Raw genomic sequence first — 26,295 nt, forward strand, 5'->3', positions numbered from 1 at the left:
TTCATTCAGTGTACAACAAAGAGTGTCTTTCAGCATGAGCTATTTGGAAAACATATTTATTATAATTAGGTATAATTTCATGTGAAATCTGTAGAAGATTTTTTATCAAAAAATGTTTTATTATATATTTTCCAATTTGCATTTACACATAAATTTTCCAATTTTTTGTTTTTTCACAGCTATAACTAGTAACGGTTAGTATGAACAAATGCTAGATATTTTCATATGTGAAATCCAAGAGATTAGATGAAAACACAAGAATGTGACTCGAAAGACTGTCTGTCAAATTGAATGCGCGTCTCACACTGACGATGAAAAGAATATTTAACTCTCTCAAACAAACCAGGCAAGTCGCAGACTTCTTCAGCAGGGAAGTCAAGATTCTGGTGACGAGTTCCTATTAAGATTTAAGAAGAATGTTATAGACGAGTGTTATTGGCGCATGGGGTTTTCTTCTGCAACCATAAAATCACAACCAGAATGACATTTTTAAGTTTTTGAAGCAGAAACTTCTGAATGAGTAAGCGCCGTCTAGTGCCTTTACATTTTGCCATATACCCCAGTTGCACACCCGCATCCTATCTCTATCCAAGTTGACAGATGGCAAAAGGAACAGACCAAAGTCAATTTCCACAATGAGGCATTTACTCTATCTACCAATAAGTATTTGGACACCTATGCAAATGACGATATCTGCGGTCCTGAGATACGTCGCGCCCTCCGCCGGTATATATGGTGTAGGGAACAACATCGACATTAGTCGACATGCAAGATGCCGCGCAGTTCGGAGCTCTCTGATTTCGAGAAAGGTATAATTATCAGGTATCACAAAAATGACCGATCCTTAAGGGACATATCTAGCGAGCTGAAGTATCCAAAATCGCCAGTGGCCTATGTGATTAAGAAGTGGAAGGTGAGCTGTGATTGTCGGAATTTACCCTGACTCTGCAGACCAACGAAACTGGGAGATAGAGACTGACGGGTGCTGTCCAGAGAAATTCGGAAGAACTGCACCCAACCGATGGGCCTCATCCGCGAGGAGTTTCAACAGGCATCCGGGAGTATTGTTTCAATGAATACCATCCGTAAGGAAGCACATCTGATTGGTTTTCATGGTCGTGCTGCTGCCCATAAGCCTTTGATCACAAAGTCCAACCGCGTTGCTCGGTTAATGTGGTGCAAAGCACATCGAAATTGGACCATAGATCAGTGGAAACGGGTTTTTTGGAGCGACGAATCAAGGTTCACCCTTTACCGTTCGGATGGCAGGGCCTGGGTCTGGCGTCTGCCTGGACAACGTCTCCTGCCAGAATGCATTGTGCCAACAGTCAAGTTCGGCAGAGGTGGAATTATGGTCTGGGGGTGTTTCTCCTGGTATGGACTGGTACCCTTGGTCCCCATTCATGGTAAGCTCAACGCCGATGCCTACTGCACTATTTTGGATGACAATGTGCTTCCTACGTTGTGGCAGTTTTACGGGGTGGACCCCTATTACTTCCAGGACGACAATGCCAGCTGTCATACTGCGAGGTTAACCAAGGCTTGGTATGGTGCCAATGGGGTTCATCGAATGGACTGGCCTGCCCAGAGCCCAGACCTGAACCTCTGGGATGAGTTGGATCGCCAAATTAAGGGGTACCCTACCCGTCCAAAATCGGTGAAGGAACTGACATGTCTTCTCCAAGCCGAGTGGAAGAAAATACCACTAGCCGTCACACAAGGACTTGTGGAAAGTATGCCCCGGAGGGTTCACGCTGTAATTGCCTCTTGTGGAGGCTCTACCAACTATTGATTTTGAATAAAGTTAGTTTTTCTTTTCTATCACAGGTGTCCAAATACTTATTGGTAGATAGTGCTCATACAATTATTTTCCTATTATAAACAAATTTTCAAAAGATATTTCATGATTCCGATTTTTCGGCTTGCCACAAATAAATAAAATGTTCATCTTGCCAAATAGGCCAGAAACTATCTAATCAGTCTCTATCCTCACCCTTTGCTTGATCCAAATTCTGGGGCAAATTTCACAGTCACTGACGTGATGTTGTGAGATTGACGAGAGTTCCTATATGATGGTGATGCCCTCAATCATCTAGATGGAAAGTTCATATCCAGTTATCAAATGAAGAATAATTAATTTAGGTGACATAAGTCCTCTGGATCTAACTAGGCATGAGTGTGAAATTAGGTTGAAATATATCCATCAGTTTGGTCAGGATCTTCAGAAGAATTTCATGGAAAATCAATTGTCTATTACATTCAGGTACATCTTAATCATGAATACTGAAATAATCTTTGGCCAACAACCAATTACGCTTCATTACATGTTGAACAGAAGACAACGGCGAAATGAGATAAAATTAAATGTGATCTATCGCTCTCAGCAAACAGTATTTATACACCACAAAACAAAGTTTCAGCTCACATGGTCTCTATGTGTGTGTGTGTTCCTTCCATCTTAAACATATATTACGTCACTGTTTTGACAATTTAAATTAAAATTTACATGACAGTTTAATTCAGATGGGAAAATACTTCAAGTTACAGTAATTTAGAATGGTGACACCAAAACACAACAGTGAGGTGAGGGAACTGGTCAGGTTTTCCCACTATGTCGACAAGGCCTATTGTATGATGAACAAAACATTACATCAGCACTAACGTAAGTCTAAGAACATTCCACTAGCGAACCAAGGTCACCACCCATTTATACAGGGTGGTTCAAAGAAACATTCACATAGGTGTGCAAAAGCCATCTAGAGCTACAGGGAGTTGTTGGTCACACTCTTTTAAAGTAATCCTGAACTCAGAAAGCATGAAGTCACAATTCTGATGACATAAATAAGCTAGGAGACACACATGCACTCAGAACACACATTCTGGCATGTACCAGTTTGTTATAAATTCCGCAGAGAAATGTGTACAAAGTGCATGTACAGTTAAGTAGTAGCAGCATGCATGCAGGCCATATGAAAGGAAATGAAAATGTAATATACTTGTTGCCTGGCACAACTGCTGTTTGAGGTTTGGCTCCAAATTGGTCATGATCGGTCACGTAATCAACGATTGAGATTGATCAGTAGTGCTATTATTTTTTTGAAATGTCAATATTGGGTGATTCAGGAAAAATACCGTCAAACTGAAATGGTAAAAAATCACATAGGAACACAGCCCTTTCAGTTTAACAATGTTTTTGTGAATCACCCTGCATTGATATTTCAAAACATAATAGCACTACTGATCAGCGCCAATCATTGATTACGCGACCGATCGTGCCCAATTTGGGGCCTAACCTTAAATAGTGGTTTTGCCAGATAACAAGTATATTACATTTTCATTTCCAACCTGGGAAACTATGGCGATAAGCGTTTGGTTTCGGTGTGTACTACTATCTTGTGAAATTTTACCCATCTTTTTTGAATCACCCTGTGTGTATTCATATATTTGTAATAAATTGTCTCAGATTAATTTTTACTTCCCTAGGATTTGCTGGCTCCTCCAGACATTCTAGACACTGAACATTTGTCCGAGTTTGAGGGGCATGTCAAGCAAGTCAATGAAATCTTCAAGAGCAAAGGTACTTCTTTATATTAGTAAAAAAAATTCATAGAGAGGTGAAACTTTTTTTGGAAACTCTTATAACCTCTGAAGGTCATTTAATTGTTGTCTTCCCAAACCGATAGGTAAGGACTGAACTCTGTCTGATCTACATTTGCAGTCCAATGCAGACTAGGAAAAAATAGCGTTCCAAATATACAAAGAGTTTTCTCCCTATGTAGCTGGTCTGGCTACCGACCAATCCATACGATAGACGACATTGTATTATCTCATGCAAACGTGTGATGAGATGCTAGAGGTGCCGAAGCACACCTTTCCATAATTAGTACTTCACTATGATTGAGAGATCACCTGGCACACGCCTCAACAGGGCGAAACACCTTTATGATAAGATCGAGTCTCAAAGAAATGAACCTGTACCTGTATTGTATCTCACTATGTATCTGGTATTTATACAAGAGTATTCCCACTAGGCATCACAACAGGAACCAATCACAAGGATGAAGGCATAGCTTTGAACTCTGCATCTAATTTGCATATCTTCATGAAAGGGAAATAATATTGCACAAAATATATCACAGAATCTGGCATCAACACAAATTCAAACATGGCGGTTGATCGGTGGCACATAGCGCTGAACTCTGCATCTAAGAGTTTTTTCTTGAGATTGTGCACAGAGCATGGATACACTGAACCCTGTATAAAACAGAGTGTCAAGAGACTGAAATTATGTTCAGTTTTAGACAGCTTTCCATTTTATAGTCAGATTCATTACAGTGAAACCTGCATATAACAATACTGTCTATGTCGATAAACCTGCCTATAATGTTATTCTCTTTGGTCCTGGCAGAATTCCTATTTACTCAATTCCTGCCTACAGCGATAATCACTTTTTAGATGTTCTTGTGTATGGCAATAATTTTACCTCTTCAGAAAACTGGTAGTACATTGTATCCATATTTTTTTTTATCTTGGAAAATAACGCCCTCATGCAGCACATTAGTGGTAAGAAATCATTGCAGAGGGATCAAGGAGGGGGGGGGGGGGTGTTGCCTCTGTCTCCTAGTATAATATAAGAAATAAAGTTACTTAGAGTTTGTGCTCTGTCTTGACAAATGAAGGATGATAGGTCATTTGAAGAGAAAGCATTTTTCAGTTAGCGAAAAAATTACAATCTCAACAGAATTGGATGGAAATTTTGGACATACCAAAATTCTATCAAGCAATTTTTTTCATGCATTCTGATTTTATTCTTAAGTTAATTTTTTTTTCAATTGTTGTAAGAAATAAGTTGTAACAGCAAATATATATATATATATGGGGGGAATCACTAAACAGGAGTATAGCAAGTCTGCGGAGGGAAAAAAACACCACCTATGCATAGAGTCGCAATGAAGCTTTGAGAATGATAAGAAAGGAGGTAAGAAAAACAAGGGAAGGATTGGAATGAATTTCTTTCATTTGTGTGAGGATGGGATGTGTCATTCGTGATCGTTTAAGGATCAAAGTACACACCTACCAAACTACATTATATTTTTTATTTTCATGTTTTTTTATATTGAACTATAGTTTATTTTGAAATTTTTGATTTTTAAAGCTCCAGAAAATGGTGACGTAAAAATTACCACTGGCCTATTACAAGATCTCAAAGATTTAGGTTTATTTGGGCGATTGATTCCTGCACAATATGGTAAATAAAATTTGTTGTTTAATCTGTCCTACTTTGTGTTTGTGTCAAAAAAGGGGAAGAAATAGAATTGTTCTCAGATAGTTAAAAGCTTCTAAAAAAGTTATTGTACGTTTTTAAAATTGATATTTTTCCCCTTTTCAATTAGGTGGCTTAGGTCTAACTATGACTGAATACACCCGTTTGAATGAAGTGATTGGTCTTGATTGGTCAATAGCAGCGGTATTAGGTGCTCATGAACTATTAGCTACCCAGGTGACTAAATAATTGGCATTCCTCTCCCCCCTTAATTCATCAAGGATGACAGATATTAATAAATCATTGTGGTTTGGGATAAAAGTTACACCAAAATATATGATTAAGACAGTGTAATTAGTATAAATTGAAGTAGAATTGAATGTTTTCAAAATTTATATTGCTTTTATGAATTTTTAAAATGCATTTTGAACTTTTTTAAGGCTTTGTTACACTATGGAACTGAAGCTCAAAAAGAAAAATATCTTCCAGACCTTGCATCAGGGAATCGAATAATAGCTTCATGTATTTCTGAAAGTCAAAGGTATAATTTCTATATTTTCAAACTTTTCTTTATTGTTTAAAAACATGCAATATGAAACTTCTGGGGAAACTTGACTAAGTTTATTATCTACTAGCAAAAAAAAAAAAACCAAAAAAAACAGGCTCTTCTCAGGTTTTCTCCATATACTGGGAGCATTAAAGAAGTAACAAACCATTGTAAAGGCTTAAACATGTCTCAAATACATTTTATTTGAGAACCATTATTAGGAACCAGGGTAACCAAAGTAAACAATTCAAGAGTCATTGTTGTCCTGAGGCCATATCACGAACGTATTAAATTGAATTAAATGAATCATATTGATTGGAACTACACCTAGATATTAGCATTGTCTTCTGCATCTATACTTTAATTCAATCATTGTTTCAAAATCAATTAATTAAACAGGAAATTTCAATCCAGACATCCTCTGTGGTAGGATCTACTTTTATATTCTATATATTTTACTATTAAATTTTAAAACAAAGAAAAATTAAACTTTAATGGGCAATGGTCTGACTGACCCTAACATAAGAAAAGCACACCACAGAGTGATGTTATCAAGAACCCCACCCAAAGATATTTTCTATCCGGGGATGCCTGTTTGCTAAAAGTGATCACATGATGGTTTTTTTAATTATTGGATCTGGCATCACAGAGAAACAGCTTGTTGTGACTGAAGTCAATCCCAGGAAAACAAAATATTTTGATATAGAGGACTTCAAAAGGCTTTCACTGAAGACAAGATGTTAAGACAGGGCATGGATCAGCAAAAAAAGAACAAAGAAAAGTTCAGTTCTATGATTGATTTAAAAAGAAATTAAATGTCCTTATAGGATAATGCTCTAGCAACATTTTTTGAGGTCCATGAACCATTGCTGCCTGAAATTGTTTTGCCCTATTCTGACAAACTTTTAAAGTGCCTACTATTCAAGTCAAGTTTTGCTTTGTATACAGTCAAACCTCGTTAGTGCGTCACCCGGTTAACACGCCACTCCGCTTACCGGGTCACTTTTTGGAAGTCCCAATTGTCCCCAGGCAGGAATTGGCACAGCTATGGCTGACTCCGTTTAACGAGTCACTCCGCATACCAAGTCATATTTTTGCTCTCCCATGAGTGACTCATTAACGAGGTTTGACTGTATATATGCGAAATTTGGAGAAGATCAGTCAAAAAGATTTGTATAGAGAACATACGCACACACACACACACACACAGAAAATCAATTTTATATATACAGTTTAAACCTATATAACCGTTTTATACAGTTAAACCTGTATAAAACAGAACATCAATTGACTGAAATGATATTCCATTTTATAAAGATGCAAATAAAAGCAATAGTCATTGAACAGACTATACTTTGATTCCGTTTAAGGCAGGTTTTCGTCTCATACAGTGTCCATTTTAGACAGATTTCACTGTATATAGATTAGCTCAAAATATAACAATAACCTTCTGTTAAAGAATAATATTTTTCACACTTATCCATATGTGTAAGATTGATTTTCTGTCTGTGCATATGTTCTGTATAAAAATCTGTGATTCAATTCATAACCAATTTTCACCAAAACAATGTTTATTCCTTCACAATGGTTTGTCACTTCTTAAATGCTCATAGTGTGTGGAGAAAACCTGGGCAACACCTATAAACTGGGTGAAAACCTTTGTTCATTTCAGCTCAAATAACCTGTGAACCGTTAGTTATAGAAACATAATTAGTAAAACTATTTAAATAATGTGCTCATTTTAGATATAGTCGCTGTTGTGTAAAATGTTAAAATTCGAAAAATAATTTTTATGTCACTAAAAGCTTTCTCACATGTGTTTCCGTGTTCTGTAAAAGTGCCATAATGTTTCTGACCAATAGACAGTTGTTAAAATGTATTGTGACACTCATTTCAGAACACGGAAACACATGTGAAAAGCTTTTAGTGGCATAAAAAATGTGAATTTTGACACATGACATTTTGCATGCACACTGACGATATGCCATTTATTGCGTGCCTACTGCCTTGTCTCCTCTGAGACAAAAATATTCAGTTTTTCTAAGTGCAATATTAGCCAAGATATTTGAGTTCAAAGTATCTGAAAATGAGGTAAAGAACAGCATAAAAGAAGCTTGGCCCTTAATATAGACAGAGCTAAGTTTGGACATGGTTTTGGAAATGATTTGTGAAAGTCATTATGTTGGATGAAAAGTAACATAGAACAAATATGAAAATTTTTGGACTTATTGTACCAGTTGTTAGGCTATAATGGAACAGTTGCTAGATTTTGTGGTGTTATAAAAAAAACATTACTGTATAAAAATAAAACCCATCTCTCTAAGAGGGCTGAGTTTCTTAGTCTTAGAAAATTAACCCCCGCCCCCTTACCTGAACAAATATGAATTTTTGAGTCCCCCTTTATGTATCTTTTTTTTAAGCAGAGGTTCATGTAGAAGAAGGGTGCATGTGAGCTGTGTTTAAAATACAAAAAGCTGCCAATTTTGGGGCCCCATGAAAATTTGTGGGCCCTGAGCCCCCACTTGCCCATTCAAGAACTAGCCTTCCCCTTATTCTGGAGGTTGGCTCCTTAGTAAAGGTTGTCAAACTATGTTATAATGAACTTCAAAGGCCTAAAAAAATTATTTGTTATGTTAGATTAATTAGAGGACATCCTGTGTGATGAGTTCAAAATTTTTTTTTTTTTTTCCAGGGATTCATTTTAGCAGGGTTGCATTGTAAGATAGTGGAGAAAATTCCAGAAAAGTAAAAGCTAACCCGATAAAAAGGTGGTCCTTCAGATACACTTTACTTTTGGGATGGGGGTTTTTTTTTTTTTTTTGGTTATGTGAAAAATCTTGATGTACTCAAAGACATATTTATGTACTGTATTTGTGGCTTTGTTTTCGTAACATGTAATTTATGAGAAGCAGTATTAGTTTTTATTAAATTTCCTTTGCACACACAGTGGTTGTGATATGACCAAACCAAAAACAGAAGCAAAATGGTTGGAAGATAATAAATGCTATTCCTTATCCGGCACTAAATCCTGGGTCACAAATGGTCAGACAGCTGATATGTATATGGTCTTTTGCAAACCTGTGGAGCTGACTGTGAGTTTTTGAACATTTTTTTTAAGATACTACTTGAAATTATTGATTCACTTCGGTTTAAATTCAGACTTTATCATCTGAGACTTATATACATGCTTTATCTTAATACGTTTAAATATAAGCTTATGAAATTGTACTCGGGCACATGCAGTTACTACCACCAATCATTTTACCAATATTGTGTAAATAATGGCTATTTTTTAGTTAAATGTGCAGAGATATTGGCATTTTTTACATGAAACAAATTTTATCCTGGAAAAGTGCTATTACAGTGTTTGAAGTATAAGTACACTCTTATTACTGCTTATGGTGATGCAATGCTTATTCAGTGGAATATGACAGGTCAAATAAGCAGAGTTTCACTCGATTTGAGATGACTAAAAGCATTAATCTTTCATTCATCTTTTCTTCTCTTCTTTAACCTTTTTTTTTTCTCAAAAACTTACAACTCCAAAGATCTTAACTACCCATTTGTTCTTACCAATGTTACACAATTGCTGGAATTGTCACTTTTATTTTTGGCTATGTCAGCCAGAGCTAATGTATTTTGCAAGTGTGCAATTACAGAGAGTAGTGAGTAGTGGTTTACAAAATGTGGTCCTTGGACATCCTTTGATTCAGCTAGAAGTTGCATAGGAGTCCATGGTTGTGTTTCAGAGCAAATTAGAATTTACAATGAAATTGAACAACAAAGTCCACATGTATTTATGCATCCCTCTCATGAGTGACTATAAATGGGAGTCCTTGACTACTCCTGTTTTGGCCAAGGGATGCTTGGTAACTGCTGTTTAAAGAACACTTAGTCTCTATAAAGTGCCGCTTTGCAGTCATGTGGGTATCGTATTGAACATTCTCATCATAAGGATACAGGTTTAAACCCCAATGGCGGCAGAGTGGTGGTTGGCTGAAGTTTGTTTTCTGCAGTTTTCTAACTTTGAGGCATAAATGCGAGCCAGTCTCTCATTTGAAAAAGTCTTTCCGCAGAGAACACAGACCTTCAGCGTGATACAGTAGACAATGCTTATTAGAATCATTTAGAATCATTAGAATCATTTTTAAAATTATTTTAGGGGTAGTATGGGGATCATTTGGTCTATTAATTTTTCTTTTGCTTGTTTTTAGGGTTCAACAAGTAGAATAGTCATTAAAAACTTGAAAAAATAATCAGGTATTTACTACATCATAGTCTTGGACAGTAACTAACATTCATCCTTCAAAATGATGATCACATTTTGTGTATAGGTGAAACAACAGTTTTCATTACAAAGCAGTTGGGTACATAGGCATCTATTTTAGGTTTAGTGATTCTGATGCTACCCACTAGCATTCCATTGTCTTCTGTATTTTTAGGGCATGCAGAGGCATAAACAATATATACAATACTCAGCAAAGAGCTAGAAATGTATGTACTCCATTTATCAAAAACAACTACACTGGCATTGAACACTAAAATTTAAACAAATCCCTTTAAAAAAAAAGGATGGACAACACAGTAAAACCATCTGGTCCACCTTGACTTATTTACATCAGACCTTTTAATTTACACATTTTGCATTGTGGTTTTGGAAGTGGTCTTGAAAGAAGCATCATTCTTAAAAAACTTACATATCTTCATAATTTGAGATGTGCATTGTCGAAGACAGTTGACAGACTGGACTGCGGAAGACTCAAAAAGAGAATGTATAATATACAGGGTGTCCTGTAAGTGCTAGTACAGCCTTTATCTTCTCAATTGTCCATCATAGAGATATGATTCCAGTTTATAAAATGCTCAACAGGCAACAAAAAAATTCCATGTTTCTGAGTGAGATTCCATATTCACAAAGATATTGAAATTTCCTTAATTTTTCGAATATCTCTGTGAATACTGCACTTAGAAACTTAGAATTATTTTTTGATGGCATCAGAAGAGACAGGACAACAAATTTGTGATTGGGTTCTTGAGCACACAGAGACCATATAAAAATTTAGATTTTTTGTATTTTGTGAAACTGTATTTCCACTTTCAAAACTACTACAGGGTAATTTTTGTATGCCTGTTGAGCATTTTCTAAACTGGATTCATACCTCTATGATGGATGGTTGATGAGATAAAGGTAGTACTTGCACTTACAGGACACCCTGTATATTGTGAGGAGAGACAGAAAATAATTATCTGTGGTTGCTAGTGCCTGTTTTGGCCAAAAATTGTTTTTGTAAGCGATTTCTTTCAGTTTGTTTTGACTCGAGTCAATCTTACAGGATTACTGAAATAGTGCTATGAGCAGGGTTGGTAAAAAAAACTTCTTTTTTTGGAAAAAAACCAAAAAACTGTGTTTTTTTGTTTTAAATAGTATCAACATTAAAAACAACAAAATTTCCGAAAAATCATTCAAACTTCGAATAATTAATTAAAATAAAATGTTTATTAACATAATTAACACTATTCCCATATTTAAGTAATCAATAAATATTTCTTATATTTTAACAAAAACCAACTTTTGTACTTCAATTATTTTTTGCTCAACTCAATGGATTACTTCGTGTTTGAAAATTATTTTAATGTTATTTATTATTAATCATATAATATAAAGATGTTTTCTCCAGTTACTTTCAATATGCTTAATTAGGAAGCTATTTTGCAAAAACTATAATAAAAATTAGGTGAATATAATGTATTTAATGAAGCGATATATATATATATATATATATATATATAATTTTATTAAGTAAAGGGGGGGGGGGAGGAAGAAGACTTTAAAATGTAAAATTAATGACATCATCCAGCACATGGGAAATTTGCTTGCAGAATGGAAACAATAGCCAGTCATGGTAAAATGATAACTTAATTATAGCATTACACGATTTCATAATTCATGGAAACATCACAAAAAGTGAAGTAATTGAACAAATAACTACAATTTACTCAAGAAATGTTAAATATGTTGTCCACCGTGTTTTGGCTATGAGGTGAAAGCACAAAATTTCTTGTTTAACAACAGATCAGAGTATGCCATGGTCATGATGTGGATGCACTTGCAATTTCACTTTTATTAAACCAAATGTGCCCCCATGTTAATATTCCTGAGGAACTTCTAACATACAGAGGATGCGCTGAAGCTTGCAGTTCACCAAATTTTGCAATCCAACCACTGTTCATAACATTTTGAAGTACCCCCCCCCCCCCACAGCCAGAAGTTGCAAGGGTGAAGGTGTAATCCTGTTATTGTCAAAATGGGTCTTCAGCAGCTGCTTTGCTGGTATTGCAATGTGCATCTTGATAGAAGTTGTTCTATCCACACACTGATGCTGTGGAAGTGCCGAAATGATGTGGCTGCACACAATAGATTAGACTGCTGGCCAAGTACAGCATCATCTACTTGCACATTTTGCACTACTTGCACTTTTTTCTTTCGCCAAAGAAAATTCCATTGCTTTAGGAGTATCCATTCAAATTTCCAAGTCATTCTGACCAGTACTTATTGTATAGTTTTGAATCAAAACTTTAATTATAATCACCCTGTATATAGCTGACTATTTTTCATAAATCTGTAACTACACTGGTGAAATAAATTAAGAGAATTTGCATATTTTATCGAATTTCATGGAAAGAACTGAACTGAATGTAAAACCACTGCTTCTAGACAAAAATGCAAATCTTGTACGTCAAATACGTAAGTGTACACGTGTGTGTGTAGGTGGAGCCAGTAGAGAAACAGGCTTTATAAGCGCACGTAAGTTAAGACGCATTTCATTTGCTAGCACACCTCTGCGAATTTCTTGGTGTTATTTTGCAGCAATCGGTTAATTTCAAATTGTAACAATAAAAATGAGTAACCACCAATGTTTAGATGATAGAATGAGGTGGCGAATTGTGGGGAGGCTAGAAGCAGGCCAATCTCATGTCCAGATTTGTAGAGAGTTCAATTTAACGCCTAGCGTCGTGTGTAACTTATGGAAACAGTTAAAGGATACCGGATCCATCGAGAGAAATCCTGGGCAAGGTCGTCCAAGAGCCACGACGGCCAGAGAAGATCGGCATTTGTCGATTATAGCAAGGCGTAACAGGAGTACTACAGCTTCTCAACTGTCCGCAAAATCTACCATTATGGCGGAGGAGGTTTAATGGTCTGGGCAATCATCATGTTGGATGGCCGCACACCTCTCCATGTCTTTGAAAGAGGCACAGTGACTAGTGTGAGGTATAGGGATGGGGTCTTGGAGCCCTATGTTCGCCTTTTCACGGGTGCAGTTGGCCCTGAGTTCATTTTAATGGACAATAACGCGAGGCCACATAGAGCTCTTCTGCTCGACGATTTTCTAGAGAGTGAGGATATTCGCTGGATGGATTGGCCCGCCAGATCTCCAGATCCCTATAGAGCATGTCTGGGACGCTCTGGGGAGGGCAATTGCAACTCGCAACCCCCCTCCGGGAACCATCCAGGGAATGAAAACAGCTTTGCTGAACGAGTAGGACTAATTGCTACAGGAAATGATGAACTGCCCTATTTCAAGTATGAAATCACGCTGCAAGACCTGTATATTTGTAAGAGGGGACCATACCCCCTATTAACCCATCTATTAACCCATTTTTTTGTTTATTCTGCAACCGCTGTTTCATACCTTCCGACTCCAACGAGTGTTACGCACGATCATGCGTGTGTATTACAATTATTGAATGGTTATTTGTTTTGTATTATATCAATGTATGTACATATCAAATTTCATTAAAATCGGTACAGTAGTTCTAGAGATAATCGACCAAGACTGCAAATTCTCTTAATTTCTTATGTATTACCAGTGTATGTAATTACTACTATACAGCAGGGGTGCAAGAGCTGCGCCAATTGCGCCAAACTGCGCCGAAACGGTTCTCTTGCTACATGGTGCGCCAAGACGCCAAATCCCTGCGCATTTGCGCCAATTCTTGTTTCTGGTTCGCGGAGGTACCGCTAATGCACTGTAGTGCGTCAAATACCGATAATTTAGGAAAAAGAAGCATGAAAATTTTGTTCACGGGACGCGTTCTTTCCGAGACACGGAAAAAAAAAATACGGAGGGAGAAACTTTAATTTTTTTTTCACTTCCCACTATCTACCACAATCGCGTTATGTCGTGACCTTGGAAAGTAGTTCTGCTACCTTGAAGTATAAAGTCCTATACTGTTATTGGTTAACCGGCGGGCTATCAAAGTCCCTGAATGAATATGCCGAATTTTCCGATTTCGGAGACCGTTTTTTCTCCTGCGGGTTATATACTGAAAATTACGGTAATTTCGCGGCCGCCAACCTGCGTTCTAAGACCGCATACATCGAAAAGAGGATTGGTTTACTCGTTAATTTACCGACACTTTTCGAAGATCATTGGAAAAAAATGGGATCTGTTAAAACTCCAGCTAAAATATTCATAGTTTTGTCATCTAGTCACTATGCGGTCGTGTGATTATCGTCGGCAGTTGCCGATCGTGGCAATTTCACATTGCGGAAATCCGGATTTGGTGAAAACAGGGGAGGCTCGAGGAAAACAATTTCTATTCATGCGGAATCTGTTTTTGGCGCTACTGACGGCTTTTTTTTTTTTGGTCAACAAAGCTTTTCTCACCCTCTCAATTCCATTCGGCACCCCTCCTAGAGCGGCGCCCAATATGGCCGCACGGTCTGCCAATGCATTGGTGGGGGAGGGGGCATGCTCTTAACAATAGTCAATGGAAGGAGTTTGTACTAGGAGCATGTGCTCATTTTACATAACTTCTGTGAGATACCTTTTTTATATTAATGTCCTACCTTTCCCAAACGTGTTGTTGGAGAGAATGAAACGTTTGCACTCCCTCTCGTGCATTGCTGGGATGGTACATTACTCCCTTGCGTATTGCTGGGATGTTGCTCAACATTGTATCACCAACAGAACTATTAATTGTGTGTGATGAATGGGTTGCACTACAATGCAAATAATTACAAGAAGTGAAATCAGTTCAGGGAATAGATAGATATTGGGCAGACATATTCAAACTTTATAACCTTGAAAGCAGCCCAAAGTTCAAAATTTTGCCAGTTTTGGTGAAAGCTTTTTTATCTTTAGCACATGGTAACGGAGACAGTGAAAGAGAGTTCATTGTTAACAAATAAATAAAAGTCTGTTCGAACATTGAAAAATTTGTCCATCTAATGCTTTAATGGAATAAGACATATAAAATCTTATGTTCAAGGGCATGAAATATTTGAAAAAAAATTGCCATTGAGATGCTGAACTTCTGAAAGCTACTCGTGATTCGTAATCTATTAACATGCTATTAGGTTGAGAAATTGTTTAAGTAAATAAGGTATTCATATTTTTCTCGTTTTTTGCATTTTGCTTTTAAATTTAATAATTTCTTTAAATTTTGTGAGAAGCTAATTTTTTTTTTACGAAAACCCTTATTATACTCTGCACGCACTTTTTTTGCTATATCAGGATGAATAAGATTTTGGTGTTCAAGCAGCAGAAATTCTTGTTGCCAAGGTTTTTAGTATGCATGTTGCTTAATTTGAAAAGAGTCTGATAATTTTTATTCGTCATTTCAGTAATGCATGTTTTAGTAGTGACAGATACGATAATTCAGAAAAAATTTAAATGGATTTTAATTTGTGAAGGAAATTTATTTAGAATTATTTGTTTCAACCATTTTTGGCAAAACCTTTGGCATTTCACAGAAAAATTACTCCTTATATTGCAGATATAGTTAGTTTTTAGTTCTGCTCCATTTTCGAAATTTCTGCTCCAAAAATGAAATTTGCTGCTCCGAAATAGATGAGGGGCGCTTGCACCCCTGATACAGTAGAATCCTGATTAACTGGGCCTAACAGTGGAAGTATAAAAATTACAACTATTGAATATTAAGACAGAGATATACAGTAGGAGATGTGCTACTTCTTATGGGAAAGAAAATGAAAATGTCTGTGAAGGTAATGTAACTACTAGTACACTAGTCTTTGTCCTTTAGGGACAACTGGTGTCTTTATTGGATTATAGGACCACCTGCCCCTAGCATAAGGAAAAAAGAAACCTTGTGAGATACTATACCACTACATTTAGATGTATGATACAATCCTTATTCATGAATTTGGTAAAGATATAGAGCATCAGAATGTAGCAAAGGTTAGAAAATGTGGTAAGAATGAGAAATTTTGGCTTATGTATATAACTTTAAATAACTAAGATACTTCATATGTGTGAAAAAAAATATGTATTCAGGCCACTTTTATGAGAATTTTTAAAAGAAAACCACTTACACCATCTTATGCCATTTAAAGATCTATCTGTCCATTTAAACCATCAAAATATACCGAAAGAATATAAAATGTGATAAAAATGAAAAAATTTGGCCAATAATGAACCACTATGATATTTTTCAAAGAAAAAATGATATTTAGGCCACTTTTATTTGACTTTTTGAAAAAAACCACTTGGTTAAAACCAAGGTTTAAACTAAACAACCCTGACTATGAGGGAAAAAATTGATTTAAAATTTAAAAAAAAAATAGGCTTTCTTTTTGTGCTATGATTATGTTATCCAAGGAAGGTAAGCCCCATCCTTCTGATTCATGATAAACATTAGACAGTTCCGTTCTAACTTCTTACAGTTTCTGAATAAAGAAAAAGGATTTTAGCTTGGGGGAATAAAAATCCGGTTTCAGAATAGTTTCAGAAAAATTGATGATTTCACAGTTTGAAACCTGTTATGTTAACAGAGTTATCACATCTCCATATATCCCATTCAACCAAACAGTACACATTGTCATAGTACTTACAATTGGAATTTTTTCGGGTATAATTAGAAATCGATTATTGTTATCAAACCCCAAGTCCAGATGTGATCACATTAAGCTCTTGTGTACTGTATTTACATAACATGGAAATTTAACGATTCACCATCTTCACTTCAAAGACAGTAACATCAGAAGAACATTAAACAAGCATAACTCCGGCATTATTAACATAAATACCTTAGGGACCTACACACACACTTAGAACCCACATTTTGACATGCATTGATTTGTTATAAATTCTGCAGAGAAATTTATATTAGGCGCATGTATGGTTAAGTAAGAGTCTATATATAGTATCCAAAAAATTTTGAGTTCTGAAATAATTTCCCTTAACACTAGAACAATTCCTGTTTTGTTATACCTAAAAGGACCCTCCTTCCCCTATGCCAGTCAAATTCACCACACTCTAAATTTTCATAAATTTTATCATATTTAAATTTACATATAAGTATAAATAAGGGGCCATTCAAGTATTATGTCAGTAAATTTTTAGCCATTTTTGACTCCCAGTCAACAAAATTTTGTCAGTACTGCCCTCTACCTCCTAATGCATATTGATGGGATCAGAAATGCACGCGGGAGGGGACATAGGGGCTCGTGCACCTCTCCCCCCAAATGAAAAAAATATAGTTTTTAATGTTAAATTTTTTTTTAAATTATACTTTCAAAAGAAAATACCTTGATACAAGCTTATATGTTATTTTAATCAATTTCTGTTAATTTCAATGCTATTTGAAGGGTAAGAACTCAAAATTTCTCTTTAAGAAATTCATTGCGAATGGCATACCCTTGGCCCGCGGACCAAATGTGGCCCTGAAGATTATCTGATGTGACTTGCCCCCTCAAACCTAATTTTGTAAAAATGAACAAAGCAGCCCATTTACAGATCACGTAAATGACCTGTGGCACAATTCCAGAGCATTTAAGGAGCCTGTGGTACATTCAAAGATCACTTAAGTAACCCTTGACACAGAACACTTAAACGATTCATGGCACATTTAGAGATCCCTTGAATGACATGTGGCTCAATTTTAGAGCACTTAAGTGCCCCCCCCCCCCAGTGCAGTTGTACATCACTCAAGTTACCTGCGGAACATTCCCAAATTACTTAAGTGGTCTGTGGCACAATTACAGATCACTTTACTGATTCGTTGAACAGCTCCTGAGCACTTAAGCGGTTCGGACACATTTCCAGAGCACTTAAGCAGCCTGGACACATTTCCTGAAAACTTGAAGGATGCGTGAAACATTTAGAGATAGCTGAAGTGGCTCTGTAAGGGGTTTATCATTAGGGAGAATGTTAGTTCAGGTGCCCACAAACTAGCAAAAGATGTTTCTTGTTTTTGTCGCACAGAGTAAGATGCCATCAAGAATATTTCATACTTTCATAAAAGGGTGGTTGATGCCGTAAACATCATTCAAACACCCCCCTCTCCCCCTTGTCATCAAAAGTCAGCAAATCGGAACCCTCAATCGATGCTGATATAATACTTGAATACTTGAATGACCCCTAAGCAATGAAATATGAATTATATGAGATTTTTTTCTAATGCAATTACATTAAATTTTATTTTAAATTCCAAAAAACCTCCTTCCTATATTACATTACAAATGCATTTTTCGCTTGCAGATTTCTTACTGATTGAAACGAACTGCTTGTTAAATTATTTCATAGAGAAATCTGAAATCATTGTCTTTTTCTTGATACCGTGGCAATTGTTGTTGTTGTTATTTGCAAAATTCTGATTTCTGAACAAATAAGGTTCATTGAGCTTTCTAGCTAATTTCAACAAAAATGAAATTCTTATAATATTATTAAGAAAAATTATATTTTTTTACAAATTGACTAAGTATTTATTGATACTAAATAGAATGTTGTAGAAAAAGCGCACTTTACTCTCGAGCCATCTGATCAACACCATACTTTATAATAAAGTTCATACCATTTGGACTGTTATGCTAGTTCTAGTCTTCTTTGAGTGGTGTTATTTTGTTTCAATTTTTCAGCAAGTAAAAACTCATGAAGTAGTGACATTTCTACTTGCTTTCAAATAAGATTCAATGATTCGCATTACTACATTTTTGGCCATACTAGTATTTTCATTTCACCACTAATCTGCTAGTAAGGATGCTTTCAATTATATGGAGTGAGAATACCTGTATTAGAGGAAATTTTATGTCACGATTTGACAAAATATTTGCTGTGCATGCAATGTCAATAACCTTACTGGTCAAATTCACTGGTCATGGTGCTTCTAGGCATAACTGAAAATATCTTGGCCCATTGTTGTTTCTTCAAATTGATGATAGGTAGGCAGTATAATTTTTCAGTAATTGTAGGATAAATCCTGCAATTTCAGCAATATAAGCAATCTGGTTCATAGTGAAAATCAAGGAAGAAGGTTGAAAATGGTCAAAATCACTGTGTGGTCCTTCTAATGTTAGTCAATAGAAGAATACAGGCTCTTACAGTTTGTGTCCTAAAAAATATGCAGTTGTCTATCTAATAAGCCATGTGCTAAGATCAACTCTGAAATAACCTGGGGAAAATCTAGTTTTTTAATTAACTTGAAAATTCTGTTATTTAATTTCTTGTCTTTATTCGTTATTCAACTACATCTTGTTTTTCATTTATTGGAGCCATAAAAAAAATTTTAATTTTGAAGTTGTAGGGTTTTTCCTTCTTCTATGTAATATAGATGTAATATGAATGTTTGTTTTCATCTTCGAAACAGATGATCATTGCACATTTACATGTTGACATTCTGGCTTGTTTATATTACAGTAAAGCCCTTCTTAACAAACACCCCCTCAGATACGGTCCCACCTCTTTTATGGCCAAATGATAATATCCCCTTGTAAGCATGCATTTCAAATCCGATTAACAGCCACCTCTCTTTTTTATGAACAAATTTTTTTGTCCTGCTGGTGATTGCAAAAGAAAGGTTTTACTGTATGTTGTAATCATTCTACATTCTTGAAAAATATTCATCCACATGGGAAAATAACATTGATTGCAAAATAATCATTTTTGTGAAATAATTGGAAATGTGTATATATATATATATATATATATCTTGTGTATCTTTTAATAAAATTACACATTAGACATTTGTCCTTTATGAATTGCTGTTTGTTTTTTCTCGAAAACCTATATATATATACAGTATATAGAATGTTGTATTCTATCTTACCTATATGTCCAGAATATTATGTATTCAAGCATATTATTTTTTCCTTCTTTGCATAGGACATGCAAGAGAGAACTGTTATGTTCCTCGTGGACAGGAATTCAAAAGGAATCACTGTTTCCCCTCTCACTGATAAAATTGGACTAAAAGGCAGTGGAGGTACAAAAAACTTTTATAAATTTCATAGTAAAGAAGCTCTGAGTCATTCATTTCAACTGCGTTTGAGTTTTTAGGAAATTGCTTTTTTTTTAAATATTGCTTAACTCTTTTGACCTCAAATTGAAGAATTATCTGACATTATTAGAACAAATCTACATTGTTACATTAAAATCTCCAGATAATCAAATTGAGAAAAATTTAAAATTTCTCCAAGGCCTTTCCTTACACAGGGATGCTCAAATCGATGTCAACTAGACTAGAGATCAGCAAACTGGTTGACTGAACGACGCAAAGTGTCATTTTTCCTTCACACAGCGCTACTAAACATATTTCAAAACCCAAGAGACTGAGGACAAATGATACAGTGTGTTTAGTTTCTTATCTTCCATGATAACTAGGATGTTTGCAAACACTATGTAGTGAGTAGATTAGGCATGTGTGTGTTGTATATTACCAACTTAACCATTTACTAGCATATATAAAGACACAAGAACAATGAACTAACTAAAAATGAATAGTTGTTTATTCAAATGGGGGTGTGCTGTCTATATGGGAAAAGCACATTAGGGGCCGTTCAAGTATTACGTCATCATCGATGGGGGGTTTCCGATTTGCTGACTTTTGATGACAATGGGGGAGGGGGGTTTGGATTTTGCTTACGTCATCAACCACCCTTTATGAAAATATGAAATATTTTTAACAGCATCTTACTCGGTGCGCCAAAAACGAGAAAAACCTTTCGATAGTTTGCGGCACTTGAAGTGGCATCCCCGCTATTCATAAGTGTCCTACAGAGCCACTTTAGTGATCTCTAAATTTTTCGCTGATTCAAGTGATCTGGAAATGTGTCCGGTCGCTTAAGTGATCTGGAACTGTGCCACGCATCACTCAAGTGATCCATAATTATATGCCGTGGATCACTTAAATAATCTGAGAATGTGCCGCTGGTAACATGAGTGATGTAGAACCACACTGGGGGCCACTTAAGTGCTCTAAAACTACGTCACATGTCACTCAAGGGATCTCTAAATGTGTCACGGATCGCTTAAGTGCTCTGGAACTGTGTCCCGGGTCATTTAAGTGTTGATGTGATCATTGTTCACGTGTGAAAATGTGCCACGGGCCTCTTAAATGTTCTGGAATTGTACCACGGGACACTTAAGCAATCTGTAGATGTGCCGCTTAGTTCATTTTTTTTACAAAATTAGGTTTGAGGAGGGCAGGCCGCATCAGATAACCCCCCGGGGCCATATTTGGTAGGCGTGCCAAGGGCCTTTATGCGATTTATCATTGTATGGCTTAGAAGGTGGGTCGCAAAATGAATTTATTAAAGATAAATTTTGCGTTCACATAGCCTTCAAATAACATTGAAATTAACAGAAATTGATTATAATAACATATAAAGTTATTTTCTTCCGAAATTTCAATTAAAAAAAAAATTTTTTTTTGCATTAAAATAATAACATTTTGATCGTGGTAGGGGGACACGAGCCCTCCTATGCCCCCTCCCCCGTTACGTCTCTGATCCCACCAATATACGTTAGGATTCAGAGGGGCAGAGCTTATGTAATTTATGTAAATTTGCTTACGTAATACTTGAACGGCCCCTTATACATAATAAGGAAATATTTCTGAATCACGATACTGGAATACCAAGGAGACTACCATGCAAAGTCAGCCAGTTGTGAAATTATTCTAGTCACCATTACTCCAATTTACTTCATTTGTGAGTGGCACCATGGAAATACCTGGGTTTGGTTACTTGGATACAGAGTCTTCTGGTATCTAGGCAACATCAGTATCTCAGGGTGAGGAGAGCCTAGTTGTAATTGAATATGTGTGATAACAGACTAGGGCGCGGTAGCCCAGGTCGATAAGATGCTCGCCTAAAGTGCCAAAGGATGTTTAGAGGTGTCACAAGTTTGATACTCGCTCGGTTTGTCCTTGTCAGAAAATTTTCCTGACAAGGGCACAACAAAAAATGGCAACATGATCGCAAGAAAAAATTACTACCACAGGGAGTCCCCCATCAAGGGGTTAGCTCACCAATCCCTCGATGAGTGTAAAATAAAAACAAGCCTGTCGTTCGGAATCTGCAATAAATTGTAGATCCTGGTCTGATTAGCCCTCATGTGATGAAAATGACTGTGGTGCAACGAAACTGATCAATGATAACAGATGATCAGGTCATCTTTTGCTTTGCAGCGGTATCACAAAGTTTTTAAGCAGAATAATTTATGATGAGTCACATTGTTCCTGCTGTTCCAACCTTGCAAAATCCTCTGGTCACTTGTATTTGCGAACTCTCTTTGCTTTCGTTATCTTTAGAATGCCTTTTCAAGGGCTATTATCCCAATAGCCCTTGAAAAAAACGGATAAAACTGTACGTTAACTACCTATACCTCTACGTCTCTGAGATGTAAAGTTAATACTTTAGGGATAAGCATGATAAAACAATTGCAGGCTCTAGTGATAATTTTCTCATCACTTAGAAAAAAGTTATTGTTTAGGAAAATGGACGTCGGTTAACTGAGTGTTCCCACGTAATTGAAATGCTGCTGTATTGATGTTGTAGTTGATCACAATGTGGTTTCGAGTAAAAAATTTGTCCTGAAACAAAAACATTGAACTCCCCATAAACTAAGTAATATTCGTAAATTTTCAAACTTTCATCAAGAATTTTGTGAGGCTCCCCCCCCCCCCCCCCCCGTGTTTGAACGTGGTGGCTTTAACAACTATTTTTTGTATGTAAAAAATGTAAACACGTGTCTTTTTTTCCCCCAAATGTTTCATTCTTTCTCTTTTGTGTGCGTGTAGCAGCCCTTGTTCAATTTGATGATGTGGCAGTACCACGAGAGAATAGGATCGGTTTGGGTAATGGCTTGCAAGTACGTAAAACACTATATTTACATGAATTTTATTTGAAATTTTTCATTTATACTGATCTAATCACTAATCATGATCTGGTTGCTCTCTATAATTTTATGTGATGACGATTGCAATTTACTGCTATGTCTTGTCTGAGGGCTATTTGTGTATTGTAATTAAATCCATATATGATTATTATATAATCTGTTATTTATCTTGATAGTTAAGCATCATTATTGCAAAAAACTGAGTATTATCATATAGTATCATAAAATCATCATAATGCATTCTTTTTTTGAAACACATGTGAGATCTTATCAAACTATTCCTAAAACTCAATCGAAAGTTCATTTATACAAGGTATAATGCTTAAAAACTAAATGATATATCAAGCAAGATAATCAATTTTTGATTCAATTTGTATCAGTCATGGGGCTTAGCATATTAACTTAGTTCTTTGTGTAATGTTAAGCGTAAAGTAATTCTTCTGTGGTTGCCAGGTATTTATATCAGAATTCATGATGCATCCATGCAATGGTATCAAGAAGTACTAACCATCCATTAAGTTGTCTTCCAAGCTGCAAAAAGGGTGAACAGAAGCTTTGTTCCTAATTAACAAAGTCCTCAGACATGGTCAGCTTCTTGTAAATTGGGGAAAGTTCTAAGCATGCAGCGAGTGTAGAGATATTTTATTCTAGTCAAAATTCAATATTACAAATTTGACGAGTTACAGAACCATAGAGAACCCTAGTGTGACTATATTAGAGTCTGTATTGTGACTGTAAGCCAGAATTCGATGGATACTCTATAGAGTATCCATCAAATTCTGGTTCATGTACAGTACTTCCAAGGTTAAGATTGTATATTTGTCTCTTTTTGATTGTAAGGGCAAATGTACATGGTACCTGATTTTTTTTTTCAAGGGGCATGATGTTGTACCATGCACATCATCATGCCTCTGATGTCTCTTTGTTTCTGCAAAATTATGTTTCATTAAGAAATTCATTTCGAAGTACTGTAATTCCCTCTGTGTGTATAATCCATGTATGTTAAAACACATACATTCTTAGATTACAGAATGCCACATATTATCTGCTGCTGTTTTTTAGCATGGCTAGAAAAATCTCCAAAAACTTACATGCCCAAATCAATACTTCATATTGGGTTCTCAAATTGTGCGCTGTGGCATCTTCTCTGGTGCACCTGAAACCTTTGTCAGCTGCAGCACTCGTGACAAAGGTTTTTTCAAAGAGATTCTTAGTTAAACTGCTCTGTGGAAAGTGGGTAAGCATTGATTGGGGAAAAAGTGGTGGCATGGGTGGAAAACGTTTGAGAACTCTTGCTTTATATGCTAGAGTAGAACATGTAGTTTTAAAAAATACAAGCTGGACAAAATTTTAACATGCCTCATGCATGTCAGGTAATAGATTTTTCTAACCTTGGATGATAGGCAAATAGATGTGAATAAAAGAATCAATGTTTTTTCTATAAAAAACAAAGAACCTGTCAAAAATCGTTCTTTCCCTCAAGGTTTCATTATTGTTCATAAAAGTAACAACCAGAAGTTTGTATGCACAGGTCATACCACACTGATGGTTTATGGGATGATACTTTTTTCTTAAAATAGCAAAATTTGCATGCACACATTATACACAAGTTTTTATGGTTTATGCTAGTATAACTTGATTATTTCTCATCTTCTGTCAAATATCCAGGTGCTGAATAAGATGCTGGAGACCCTCAGGTTCGGAATGAGTTCTGTGACAATTGGAACACTAAAATCACTACTTGGTATGGTTATGGCATTATTGCAAAGTTTCTGTTTGTTCGTGGTTGAGCATTTTTCAATGATTAATTGATGATTCAAAATTAAAATAATTAATTTTATGGTAGTTCAACTCTCATGTATTATATTTAATTAACAATAAGACATTCAATTATTTTTTTTGTATCAGTTTAATGGTTTGAATAAAGGGGGGAAAAACCATTAAGAGTTGATTCATGATAAGCTGAATTCTTATGAGTTGAATATAGTATTTCCCTACATTAATTCAAACTAGCTTAATGCAGTTTGATAAAACAAAGAATCTGAAACTGTAGAGGACAACATTCAAATCAGCCAATTCAATTGATTCCTAGTGTTCAGATACTTAAGAATTATATCCAGAATCTGTGTGTGACTTGAATTGGTCTCTCTCAGTTTCTCAACATGCTGGCTACTGTGGGAGAAAATACAAGGCTGCAACAGGCAAAATGCTCAACGAGGTGGCTGCAAAAAAGATGCCCATAACAAATATGGATGTCATATATTTATAAAATTAAAAGTGCAATCATAAAAACTATATATATACAAGATAAAATACATTGCCCATAGAAAATATTTATGGTTGTCTTATTGAAATATGGATAGCTTCACAATTTAACTCAAAGCCATAGTATATGTTAACGTTAAATTAATGGTAACTCTTAAGTTTTTTTTTTGTTGGATACTTTTCTTTTCTTTCAAACTGAGCACAACCAACACCTTCTATAATAGAAAGCCTGTGTGCAAAGCTTTGACGTCACTGAAGTTGTCCATTTCACCTGTATCCATTGGATATAGCAGGCCGACGTATGCAAAATCTTTACCTTTTTTTGCAGTTTATCCAATGATTATAGGTGAAATGGATGACTTCGGTGATGTCACGAGCTTCACGCGGAGGCTTTCTGTTATAGAAGGTGCTGGCACAACTCAAGACTATCGCCATGGGCAATTTACTACCTAGTGAGTTGTGCCTAACAGTCTGAGTGTGTATCTAGTGTTTTGTCTGGTTTTTTTTTTGGCTACTGCATATTTGAATAAGCGAGATTTTCCCCAACAATTTGATTGATTGAATTATATAATGTGCAACAATTTATTCCCAGTGAATCAAAATTCAGTGATGGTGAACCGTTTTTTCCTTATTTGAATAGATCACATTACTGAGTATGCAATAAACACGGACAGGCACGACAAAGCTCTTTCAGATTTGGAGTTGGTTAGGGTACGTGAGTGAGAATTTACTTCCTAATTTTATTATATTATTTCAGCATTTGTGGCTATTTATAATTTATTTTCTTTGAATTTTTTGGGGGTCGGGAGAAGCAACATGAGTGTAAGAATGGTGAATATAGCATTACCTCTAATAAATAATTCACTGAGATTAGTATGAGTTGCACACATAAAAATGGCACAAGGAAACAAAAGTTTTTAAGGAGGTTTTTTTTTCCAATTCCAGAATGGTACAGTGAATTTTGCAGCAAAATCGAAATTTTAGCCACCAAATTTAAGTAGCCGGTAGTAACCAGTAAGACTGGCATGCTTTGCATTTAAGAAAACCTTATTATGACGATACTCTAACTATGATATTAA

General features: G+C 35.8%; 1 protein-coding gene across 1 annotated transcript in view; it reads left to right on the top strand.

Moving 5' to 3' along the window:
- Nucleotides 1-26,295, top strand: part of LOC149089315 (complex I assembly factor ACAD9, mitochondrial-like) — a 52,080-nt gene that overhangs the window by 9,770 nt on the left and 16,015 nt on the right. Inside the window, exons 3-11 of the mRNA XM_089237810.1 lie at nt 3,484-3,577; nt 5,156-5,248; nt 5,394-5,500; nt 5,704-5,804; nt 8,758-8,902; nt 19,937-20,036; nt 22,854-22,924; nt 24,620-24,695; nt 25,857-25,927. Coding sequence (XP_089093936.1) covers nt 3,484-3,577; nt 5,156-5,248; nt 5,394-5,500; nt 5,704-5,804; nt 8,758-8,902; nt 19,937-20,036; nt 22,854-22,924; nt 24,620-24,695; nt 25,857-25,927 — 858 coding nt within the window. The remainder of the gene's footprint in view (nt 1-3,483; nt 3,578-5,155; nt 5,249-5,393; nt 5,501-5,703; nt 5,805-8,757; nt 8,903-19,936; nt 20,037-22,853; nt 22,925-24,619; nt 24,696-25,856; nt 25,928-26,295) is intronic.

This window comes from Pholcus phalangioides, unplaced genomic scaffold, assembly GCF_987345545.1.
Source record: "Pholcus phalangioides strain wild (caught in Gottingen) unplaced genomic scaffold, Ppha-v1.0 ptg000002l_1, whole genome shotgun sequence".
Taxonomy (NCBI): Eukaryota; Metazoa; Arthropoda; class Arachnida; order Araneae; family Pholcidae; genus Pholcus; species Pholcus phalangioides.